At 54.1% G+C, this 12,088-nt stretch overlaps 1 protein-coding gene across 1 annotated transcript; it reads left to right on the plus strand.

The window, feature by feature from the left end:
• Positions 1-1,649: 1,649 nt before the first annotated feature.
• Positions 1,650-11,828, plus strand: THEG (theg spermatid protein). Its single transcript, XM_027546721.1, is given in 9 exon segments — positions 1,650-1,785; positions 1,788-2,025; positions 2,835-2,951; positions 3,093-3,164; positions 3,580-3,641; positions 4,298-4,367; positions 5,442-5,559; positions 8,302-8,461; positions 11,536-11,828. Coding segments are annotated over 9 exon segments (1,143 nt in total). The 5' UTR covers positions 1,650-1,718; the 3' UTR covers positions 11,775-11,828.
• The last annotated feature ends 260 nt before the right edge of the window (positions 11,829-12,088 follow it).

The following is a 12,088-nucleotide window of genomic DNA, read 5'->3' on the forward strand; positions in this document are numbered from 1 at the left end:
TTTGTGTATATGTGACCCTCTCTTATCTATTCACCCATCCATCCCACCATCCACTCATTCATACTGTAAAGAACACCCACAAACGAGAACATTACCAGTAATGTCCCCATCTATAATCCCCACCCTGAATCCTTCACACCATCACTGTCCTCTTCCTCTTTTTTTTTTCTTATAATGAAAAGAATTTTTATGTTTTTTAAGAAATGTACTTCCAAGGAGGAATACAAGCTCTTTAAAACAATTTTTGACTGTGCTGGTCTTCATTGCTGCACTGGCTTTTCTCTAGTTGTGGTGAGCGGGGGCTCCTCTTGGTTTCAGTGCTTGGGCTTCTCATTGCAGTGACTTCTCTTGTGGACGGTGGGCTCCAGGGTGCGCTGGCTTTGGTAGTTGAGGCATGTGGGCTCAGTGGTTGCAGCTCCTGGGCTCTAGAGCATAGGCTCAGTAATTGTGGCACACGGGCTTAGCTGCTCTGTGGCACGGGGATCTTCCCGGACCAGGGATCGACTCCCCTGTCCCCTGAGAAGGCAGGCAGATTTCCAACCACTGGACCACCAAGAGAGTCCCCCCCAAGTTCCCAAGAGAATTAATGTGTCAAGTAACGGGAAGCCCAGACAGAGGGCTCCAGGGTTGCCAGGTTCGGAGGCTCAACAACATTTCAGGCTCAAATCCTGCTGGTCTCAGGGTTACAGTGTGACAGGGAAAAACAAATCTAACTCCACATTACATCTGCTTCTTTGTTTAACCCCATGCTCTGCGGCCTGTGCCAGCAAGTCTGCAACAACAACCACACCCCTCCCTTACCTGGCCTTAAAAAGGTTTTACTGAATCCCTCTGGGGAGTTCAGGGTGCTGGGGTGGAAGCCACCCCTCTCCTTGTATGGCCTGTGATAAACATTTCTCTGCTTCAGGCTCTAACGTTATGGTTTGTTTGGCCTCACCGTGCATCAGGCACATGGACTTGTGACCGGGAACAAGATGGCTGCCTGAGCTCCAGACATCACACATAGTCCCAGAAACAACCAAGAAGAGAGAGAGTCTCTTCTTCCTGTCCCCTTTCAAGACAGAGGATGCCATCCCTCAAAGCCCCTGCAGACACCCTCTCCAGTCCCATTTCTGAGCCTGTCCCAGGGAGGGTGTGGGACCCCTGTTGAACTGTTACCACCAGCGGCAACTCCCCCATCTGAGCACAAATAGGCCTGACTAAGAGGAAGTGTAGGGTGGGCTGGGTGTGCTCCCGCAGAAGCCCTTCCCCAAGACGCACCCCAGGCCCCAGTGAATGGGGTGCTCTCAGCCCCTGGCCTGGGAAGGCCACTTTCTATGAGGCAGACATAGACACTGAAGAAGAAAGGAGTAAGTGAGTGACATCATCTCAGGCCATGCCAAACACCACAGAAAAGTCATGCCAGATGCCAAGATGCAGAGAGACCCAGGGATCGGTCTGCCTTCCCGAGGAGGCGCCCCCCAGGATGAGTGTGGGCAGAGGAGTGCGCACACGTTTAGGGGACAGTACGGCAGAGCAGCAGAAAGGGACCAGCAGGTGAGGCTGGAGGGCTGGGTGGCCCCGGGAGCCCCAGTTACATCTGGGGGGGGAGGCACCTGCAGACAGGCGTGCTGGGGGTGGAATGTGGGCCGAGAATGTGGGCAGGCCATTCTCCGGTTGCTGGGTGACCACAGACACATTTGGGTGTTGCGGGAGCAAGGCTGGGGAGGGCCTGGCACATGGGGGACCACCAGCAAAACTCGTTCTATAACCACCACACATCGGAGGCCGAGGACCAGCCAGAGAGGGGCAGGATGATGTCTCATTGGGCCTCCAGGGCACAATATATGAGAATGTAGGGTCCAAGGACCCCAAGTTCCAGGGTCTGGATGATAGGGACCTGAAACTGGAAGACCAAGAAGAGGAGATTCCCCCAGAGGAGGTGGCTGGGGAAGAATCTGTGGATGCCCAGAACCCAGAAGAGGCCCTCTTGGAGCTTGAGAGGGTTCTGGAGAAAGACGTGGAGGAGGGCGTGCCTGAGATGAGGTGGGCTGGGGAGCGGGCGCCCAGGCTGGGGTGTGGCAGCGGTGTCCCTGGGGGTGGCTGCACTGGCCTGGGGGCTCTGGACCTGTGCCCTCACTCTTAAGTGTGAAGGGGTCAGCTCCTTGCTGCCCTGAGGAGGATGTTGGCAAACCGCCCCTGTCCATGTGGCAGGAGACTTGGAGCGGGCAGAAGTCAGATGGCAGAGTTGAGAGGTTGTGAGCAGCCATCCACAGACAGAAAATGAAGCTCTAAAGCTGAAATCTTTCCAAGTACCACAAATCACCAGAAATGTTTTTGGGTGAGAGGAGGACACCGGAAAATGAGTGGGTGCTCCCTCCTACCTGTGGGACCCTGTGCCCTGGGATATGCCTGGGTTCCTTGGCTGGAAGCCCTCAGCCCCTACTCCTGGGTCAGCACACATCTCCTTGGACACAGACGGGGCCTTTGCCCTCCAGGCACATTGATTTCCAGCTCCCACAGAGCTGGTGTGACGAGTACACAGATGGCATGTGATGTGGCTGGTCAGGCAGGGGAATGGGGGCGTGGGTGGGGCTTGGGGAGTTCGTCTGAGCCAGGAGGGGAGACGGGATGTCTGGGGCTCTTGGGGGCTTCCTGGGGGCACTCGCTCTGGCTCAGCGTCGCCTTTGGGGCCCAGCAGTGGGGAATTGAGGGACTGGCTGGTGGCAGAGCTACAATTTCAGACCAGGTCTTGGTGGTGCAGGGTTCTCCTCTAGAGGACGGGGCAGGAGCAGAAGGGTGGGGCTGCCGGCTCGGGGAGCAAGGGCTCGACCTCACCATCCACCTCCCCCCAGGCGGCTCTCCATCTCCCAGAGGATCCCTCGCACCTCAACGAGCCCAGAGAGAAAGAAGAGGAGGCGGCTCTTTGAGCTGGCGAAGCCCAAGACCAACTGGCAAATCTTAAAAGACAGGTGAGGCAACGGGCCGGCGGGCAGCTGGCCTGGTGGGTGTGGTGGTGGTGGGGGGCAGTCTGAGAGGGGATGTGCAGCAGCCCCAGACCGACCTGGTCCAGCAGAGCCCAGTGCGGAGGCTGGCAGGCCTGTCTCCCGCAGGATGGGGTGCTGCTGCAGGGGCCATGCCTGGGTGTCCCCGCGCATGCGGAGCCTGCAGTTCTGTATCTACTGGTGAGTCTGGGGCCCCCTCCTCTCCTGGGTGGGGGATCGCTGAGGGCTCTGCACTGGGCCCTACCCCAGGATTCTCAGTTCCACCCGGAGCTCTGGACCCCAGCCCCTGCCTGAGGTGGGTCTATGCCAGTACCGCCTGGGCTCCCTTCTCAGTTATGCCTCTTTTTTCCCAGCTCCCTCTTTCTCTGAATACCAGCCTTGCTAAATAGTTTATGCTCTCCCGTGCCCCTAAGGCCTCCCTGTCTTGTTCCTCTCTGACCGGCCTCTGCTGCCATCCACTTGCTATCTCCCTTTCTCCCCCTCTAGTTGCACTCCTCCCACTGTTTGTGTTCATGGGGTGCCCTGAGCTCTGCTTCTGAGTGGGGTACACCCGCTGGGGCTGGCTCCCCTCATGACCCTGCTGGCTATGTTCCAGGCCATCCGTGTACTGGACAGAGAGATTTCTCGAGGACACCACCCTCACCATCACAGTGCCCGGTAGGTCCACCTGTCCTTTGCCTGTGCTTCTTTGTGGGGGTGCTGGAGTGGGGACTGGGGCTGGCCTGGTGCCTATGGCCCGGTTGCCCCTATCTCACCCTGACCTGTGCCTGGCTCTGATAGGGTAGACTTTGGGGCCTCCCAGGCCCAAGCCTCTCAGGGCCCCTGTGGGACTGCCCCTCCCCTGTCTTTCAGGAGTGTCCCCCCAGTCTTCCAAGGAGGGTGTCTCCTCTCCTAGCTGGAGGTTGGTCCTGGGGGAGGGGTGGGAGCAAACTCTCCAGGGGAAATCGCAGTTTGCATCTCAGCCAAAGTGGTGTCAGTATGAACCTCACAAAAGACCCCTTCCTTTCCAGAGCTTGTATCTGGAGAGACACTCAGAGCCTCAGGGCAAGTTCTCACTCAGGTTTAGAATTCTCCCCACCCCCAGTTAGCACGGAGGCCCCTTCAAGCCCAGGCCCATCCTGACTTCAGGCCCAAATCCACAGTAGGGCCAAGGAGCCGAGGGGCCTGAGCAACCCCCCTCATGTGTCCTGTGGTCCCCAGTGGGGGTGTCTGGTATGAGCTGTCACCTGGTATGAAGCCAGGTCAGGAGGAAGAGAGCCCTAGGTGGGAGGGGAGGGCAGCTTTCTAGGGCAGCTGCTTCTCCTTTTGTGCAGAGGTGTCCCGCCGGGTGGAGGAGCTGGCCCGACCCAAGAGGTTCTACTCGGAGTATTACAACAACAACAGGTAGGGGGTTATGGGCAGAGACCTCTCTCCATCGGGGTGTTGTAGCAGGGGAGGGCCCAGGTCTGGGGGCCAGGTGACCATCCGCGCGGCCTGGGCCTTGGGCACCAAGCCTTTGAGGCCCAGTGGCCCAGACGGGATGGGATGCTGGTGGGTCTCAAGGCAGGTGCTCGAGTCCCCTAGGCAGCGGGTGGCTGTGAGATTTACAGTTTTAGGTGCCTGCCTCCTGGTGCGACTCTGTCTTAGCACATGGGGCTTCCATGATGGCCAATGTGGGGTCTGAAGTTATTCCACACAGACTCTGCTTTTATCTCTCACTCACACATGGAAAGATAAGTGACTGAGGGGAGTCCCACTTACGGGTGTTAACTGGTTCCAGCCACTGGCTCTGTGCCGGTCTTGTGACAACAGCTTTTCCCCTTAATGCTGGTCAGAGCATAGTATGGAGGTACCTCTGAGGGACCAGTAATCCAGGGTGACCTCTGTGGGACCTGTGATCTGGAGTGACCTCCATACAAACAGTTTTGTCGTGCTCGCCCCGGAGGGGAGGGCACTGGGCCTTCTGTTGGGCTGACAGCATTTATCTGCTTCATTCCAGCCTCACCCTAGATTACAGGTCACACAGAGGTCACCCCAGATTACAGAACTGCATGCCAGGCTCACAGAGGTGAAAATAAAAGAGGAATTGGCCTCGGATCAATGAAATAAGGCTGTTTCTGGGGCAGAGGCAGAGTTGAGACATGAGTTTGAGGGGCAGGCAGGGCTCACTTCATCCCTTTGGTCCACCTCCTGACCCCATCCTGATGGCGGGGGCTGTGGGGGTGGCAGGGAGGGTATGACCCAGGAGAGCATTGCTCCATCCTTGAAAGGAAGGTGGGGCTCTGTTAGGGGTCTTTTAAGGACTCATCTTGGAGGGATTAGAAAACCCTCTTCTGCACCAGGCTCCCCTGAACCCCAGAATCAGAGAGGAGTCGCATATGTGTGCACAGACACATCTTCCTGCAGGGCCAGGGTCTCAGCTACACACAGACACGGCCCCCGGGTTGGCTGGGGTCTCAGACTTAGGCTCTCCCTTAGGACCACTTCTATCTGGCCCATTCCGCGGTCTACCTTGGAGTATCGAGCGTCCAACCGCCTACGGGAACTGGCCACCCCTAAGGTCCGAAACAACATCTGGAGCATAAACATGTCCGAGGTGGGTGCCCTTCCGTCCCTGGAGCTCCCTGGCTCCCTCTAGGGGGCCCGCCTGCCCCCCACCCCCACCCAGGGGCTCAGAGGACACACAAGGACAAGAGGGAACAGGCGTGTGGCTGCTTCTCTTAGCCATGGGGAGTCCCAGTGTAGGTTCAAGAAGCCCGCCCCTCCACTTTCCCCGCCCCTCCACTTCCCCCACTCCCTTTACTCCCCCTCCACGCCCACCCCCTACCCTTTACTTTCCTCCCACCCCTTGAAGGCGGGCTGGGACCACGCTCCGCTGCCGGTCAGGTCAGCACGGAGGGGAGCCCCAAGCCATCTGCTTGAATGAGTGCATGACAACCGGTTCAGAGGTGACACCAGAGTTCAGTCCATCTTGAATCTGGCCCTTATCTCTCCCCATGTCATGTGGGACCTTAGTTCCCCGACCAGGGATCGAACCTGGGCCTCCTGCATTGGGAAAAGTGAAAGTAAGAGTCTTAGTTGCTCAGTTGTGTCCGACCATTTGTGACCCCCCATGAATTGTAGCCTACTGAGCGACTGATCTGATCTGATCTGAGGCTCCTTTGTCCTTAGAATTCTCCAGGCGAGAATACTGGAGTTGGTTGCCATTTCCTTTTCCAGGGGATCTTCTCGACCCAAGGATCGAAGCCAGGTCTCCTGCATTGTAGGCAGATTCTTTTACCATCTGAGCCACCTGCATTAGAAGGGGGAGTCTTAACCCCTGGACCACCTGGGAAGTCCTGGGCCATGTGGTTTAACATACATTGAAGAGCTTGTCCCTGGGTGTTTTTGTGTGGTTGTTTGATAGACCAACCCTCCCCGCCCGCTCCTAACTTGAAGAATTTTACAACTGAATTCAGACATCACACGGTTTGTGATGGTTTAAAACCATACCAACAATGGGGAGCAGTTTTTCAGAGCTATCCTTTGGGCTGCAGTCCTCATTTTGCCCCAAATAAAGCTAACTCACAACTCTCAAAAAGATAAAAAAATAAAAATAAAGTAATAAACATACCAACAATGGTCCAACTAGAAGAATTTAACAATAATACCTTAGTGTTCAAATCCCCAATCCATGTTCCATTTCCCCGGTTGTCTCAAAGAAGGCTTCACAGTCAGTTGGATTGGACAAGGATCCAGAGGAGAGTCTGGCCTCAGCTTTTCCCAGCAGGTGTACCTGCTGTTTTCCCGACCCCCCGCCCTGCCTCTGCTGGTTCAGCCTTTAAGCCCTTTTATGCTCCAGCACCCTCTGTGGCTCCCCAGTGCCTGAGAAAGCTGGCAAGATAGGCCCTTCTCCACCCTTACTCTCCCTTGTGCCTCCTGGGGGACTAAATGAAGGTCCCTCAACAGGTCTCCGGCCCTGGCATGCACAGGGCATGGAGTGGTCATCAATATTATTTGAATGTGTGGATGAATGAATTTTCCCTGCCTGTCACCCCTCCAGGCTGGCGGTCCCCTGAGGGTAGGACTGCAGGCTGATTTATCCACCTCAGCTGGTGACTGGAGCTGTGTGGACCATTGATGGGGGAGAGAAGGAGGGGAAGAAAGGAGTGGGGATGGAATGGGTGGTTGAGAGGGACATAAAATTGTAAACACCAGGATGTCTTTGGTACGAGTAGTATATGTAATTTCTAAGCAGCACAAGTTCAGGAGGAAAGAGACACACATTTTAATGATGGCCCTAAGGATCATTTCAGCCAATCCTCTGCCTCTGGGCAGTACCCAGCAGGGTGCACCCAGTGGAGAGCTTCTGTAAAATGTTAAATGTTTCACACAAAGTGCTTGCGCAATTTACCCTCCTACCAGCCATTCATCGGGTCTCTGTCCTCCCACCTTCCTGCCAGGGCTGGATAAAGCCAGACTTGGTCACTTTTGTCAAATTTGTTGGCATGGAGTGATATTTTGCTGTTTTAATTTACATTTCCCTGGTGCACAGAAAGGATTATTGATCCTTTGGGCTTACTTTCCTTCATGATTAGCTATTTCCTACTGATTTTTCATGTTATTGGCTTAGAGAACGTCTTTATATGTGATGGCTACTAATCCTTTGCCATGAAATTAAAAGATGCTTACTCCTTGGAAGGAAAGTTATGACCAACCTAGATAGCATATTCGAAAGCAGAGACATTACTTTGCCAACAAAGATCCGTCTAGTCAAGGCTATGGTTTTTCCTGTGGTCATGTATGGATGTGAGAGTTGGACTGTGAGGAGGCTGAGCACCGAAGAATTGATGCTTTTGAACTGTGGTGTTGGAGAAGACTCTTGAGAATCCTTTGGACTGCAAGGAGATCCAACCAGTCCATTCTGAAGGAGATCAGCCCTGGGATTTCTTTGGAAGGAATGATGCTAAAGCTGAAACTCCAGTGCTTTGGCCACCTCATGCGAAGAGTTGACTCATTGGAAAAGACTCTGATGCTGGGAGGGATTGGTGGCAGGAGGAGAAGGGGATGACAGAGGATGAAATGGCTGGATGGCATCACTGACTCAATGGACGTGAGTCTGGGTGAACTCTGGGAGTTGGTGATGGACAGGGAGGCCTGGCGTGCTGCGATTCATGGGGTCGCAAAGAGTCGGACACGACTGAGCGACTGATCTGATCTGAATCCTTTGCTGAACACACTGCAGTCTAACTTCCTAGCCAGTCTTTTGTCTTTCAGCGTTGCTTATGGGATCTTTTGACCCAGGGGTGTGTGAAACAGCTCAGGCTGCTTTACTCTTTCCCTCTAACTCTGTTTCTAGGTGTCCCAAGTGTCCAGGGCAGCCCAGAGGGCCATTCCCAGTTCGAGGATCATCCGACTGGCAAAGCCCAAGGCTCCAGCCACCCTGCTGGAAGAGTGGGACCCCGTGCCAAAACCCAAGCCACATGTGTCAGACTATAACCGCCTTCTTCACCTGGCCAGTAAGTGGGTCCCGGGAGGTGCCCGATGTCTCATGAAGCACCCTTCCACACTGGATGCAGTTGGGAGCAGCTGGTCCACTTGGAGCTGGTTCTACAAGATTCGTGTTCCCCTGACTCCCACTAACCTGCAGACCCACTGTCTGAATCCCTGTGGGCAGTTCATACTGCATCTGCTTGCATTCCCTGGGGGCTGGCAGAGGGTATCACTCCCCCTGGGATGGAGGTTGTGGGCCTGAGCCGAGTGCGTCATCTGAGTGGGTCTTCCAGCATGGCACGTAGGCACAAAAGGGAAACCTGGGATGCAGGCCAGTGCCTGGAGAGCCAAGCTGGGACCTAAGGGTGCTGGCCAGAGTCTCTGCCTGTCCTTGAAAACAAAGGAAGACCTGGCTCCCCCACAACAGAAGTAATATGCAGTAATTGTAGGGAATCTGAAAAATGTAGCAAGGCATGAAGAAAGGGATCTCACCACCTAAAGGTGGTCAGGGGCTTTGGGAAACTCAAGTGTGCCCCAGCTCCTGGTACAGGATCACCAGGGAGCTTGACTGGCCATTTCGGTTTACTCTGCTGTGTCTTTTTCTCAGTTTCCTATTTCCTGTTTTTATTGGGGGATTGGGGGAGGGAATTAATTTGCAGCAGCTCTTTATGTAAGATGATCACTAACCCTTTGTCGAGCACTTTGCAAAGTAACTTCTTCCCATTCATTTTTCTTTCGAGCTTGCTTATAGTTTCTTTTGTTTGTTGATTCATTCATCTGTTCCCTTGGTGGTGGTTTAGTCGCTCAGTTGCGTCCTCAACTCTTTGTGCCCCCATGGACTGTAGCCAGGCTCCTCTGTCCATGGGATTCTCCAGGCAAGAGCACTGGAGTGGGTTGCCATTTCCTCCTCCAGGTGATCTTCCCGACCCAAGGATTGAACCCGCATTGCAGGCAGATTCTTTACCACTGAGCCACCAGGGAAGCCCCTTAATATTCGTTAAAGTATTCGTTGAATTTGTTAAAAATTGTTTAAATGAACAGAGACACAAGCACACACGCACTTCTGCCTCTCTCTCTCACACACACACATGCATGGACACACACATCTGGAACATAAGCACACGTACATTTGTACATACACATGTGTGTGTATTCATCCAGGCTTCACAGGAGCATGTTATCAACGCACATCCCTCTGTGTGTGTGTATGTATGGATAAGACTGGCGTAGGGCTGTGTATTTCCAACTGCAGACTCCCACCCACTGATGGTTCTGACCAGCATTTAAAAAGTGAAGAGAGGAAACACACAGTGCAGGGTCCCTGGGCAACACTGGTCCATGCAGTACGGGTTCTGTGTGGCTGTGGACAGGTTGCACTGTTAACTTGTGACCGATAGATTTTCAGAGCCCAGATGTTACAACAGGGGGAGCCCCTGAGTCTCCCTGAGGACTCCAGGAAGGTGGGCTCTGGCAGGTCCTCCCAAGGCCCCCCAAGTACCCTCTTTGGGGCCTCAGCACAGGCTCCCATTGTTTTCACTGAGTGCCTCTCCCCGGAGCTGCAGCTCCTCTGCTGAGTGGAGACGGCCTTTTTGCATTTGCAGAGTCTTGGGGCAAAGAGGGGTTTGGAAAGGAAACCCTCAAAACTGAAGGGCCTAGAGACAGGAGTGCTCACCAGTAGTCACCAGCGGTTACTCGCTCCTGGCCCTCATGTGGGCCAAGCCCTGAGGCTCCCACTGTGGGGGAAGGGGTGGTGAAGAGGTAGGGGGTCCAAACAGGAGCAGGGCCAGGGGTCCTGGCCAGTGAGCGGTGGGCCAGGCTAAGCTACGGGTCTATTCTGAGACCCGTCTGTCCATGACTGAAATGGACTGAATGTCAATCAACCTATTGATTTAATTCAATTAATGGATTTTATTAAAATTAAATAAGATAAAATCCCAGTCCATATGGGGTGCTGGTCATGTGTAGCTGGTGGACCCTATGGGGAGGACCCAGCTGGGGCCACAGGTGCATGGGCAGTGGGGCTGATGGAGCCCCTGCCTCACCCCCAGCCACCAGGGCACCTATGTCTGCCCCTCCAGTCCCTGTCTGGGCCTGTGACCATTTAAGACATTGTTCTTTATGCTCACCCTTCAAAACGCACAGTTCAGTACTTCCCAGTACACTCACAGACAGCCATGGGCACATTACTACAACCCATTTTATTTATTAAAAAAAATTATATATTATTTTATTTATTAAAAAAATTTTATTGAAGTGTAGTTGAATTACAATATTGTGTTAATTTCTGCTGAACAGCAAAGTGACTCAGTTATACACATTCTTTTTCATATTTTTTTCCATTATTTTTTATCACAGGAATTTTCAACTCTTAATTTTGTATTGGGATATAACTGATTAACAATTCTGTGACAGTTTCAGGTGAACAGTGAAGGGACTCAGGCATACACATACATGTATCTGTTCTCTCCCAAACTCCCTCCCATCCTGGCTGCCACATACCATTGACTTATAGAACATAACAGCAGAACTCCAGGTATCACTGGATATTGACTATAGTCCCCTGTGCTCTACAGTGCGACCTTGTCGTTTGTCCATCCTGTGTATAATATAGTTTGCATCTGCTTACCCCAAGCCCCCAATCCTTCCCTTCCCTCCCACCTCCCCACTGGCACCCACCAGTCTGTTCCCTATGTCCCACAAAATCAAGTCCAGAACATTCCACCACTCCACAGTGACGCCCCATCTCCATCGGCTGGCCCCCTCAGCCCCTCCCCAGCCCCTGACCACCAGGAACCCACTCACTTTGTGGGTCAGCCTGTTCTGGATGTTTCCCACCAGTGGAATCACACCCCATGTGTCCTTCTGTGTCTGCTTCTCTCACAGAGCATCGTGTTCTCAGGGTCTGTCCATGTGGTAGCGAGTGTCAGGGCTTCTCTTCACGGCTGAGTGATGCTCGTGTGTATGGAGAGACACGTGTGTTTATCCATCATCTGCCGAGGGACAGGACACTGAACTTGGGAGCTCTGACTCAGAAGATCGCTCTCCGTGGGGAGGGGGGCTCGGGCTGCTGACACTGCGCCCTCTCTCCCGCCCCCTCCAGTGCCCAAGGTCCAGTCGGAGAAGTGTGTTCCTGACCGCGACCCGCGCTGGGAGGTGCTGGAGGTCACCAAGAAGGCAGTGGCTAGTCCCCGCATCCTGTCTCTGGCAAAACCCCGAGTGCGGAAGGACCTGAATGAGGGCTACGACCCCTCCCACGTGTCCCCTGCCGCCCTGGTGGCGCAGGCGTCCCCTCGCCTGTACGAGCTCGCTACCCCCAAGACCATCACCAAGAAAGCATGAGCCTCAGGCCTGGCCCCTGAGCCCGTTCCCAGTAAACACCCAAGTGCAACCTGACCCTGTGTGTGGCTCTGAGCGCCTTGGCCTGGAGGCGGGAGGACAGTGGCTGAAAAAGGAGAAAATAATAATAATGATGTTTATGTTTGCATCCAGCCTGCAATCCTGCAGCCTTTTTTCCCACTCATGTTCCCCTGCCATCGCCAGCCCCTCGGACAGCACACCTCCCACTCCCCATGTCAGAAATTCCCCTCCAAGTCCTTCTGGCCTGATTTGCTGATCTATAGTGTCCACAGCACCTCGAGCTCTGTGATGAGCCA

This window comes from Bos indicus x Bos taurus, chromosome 7 (genome assembly GCF_003369695.1).
Source record: "Bos indicus x Bos taurus breed Angus x Brahman F1 hybrid chromosome 7, Bos_hybrid_MaternalHap_v2.0, whole genome shotgun sequence".
Taxonomy (NCBI): Eukaryota; Metazoa; Chordata; class Mammalia; order Artiodactyla; family Bovidae; genus Bos; species Bos indicus x Bos taurus.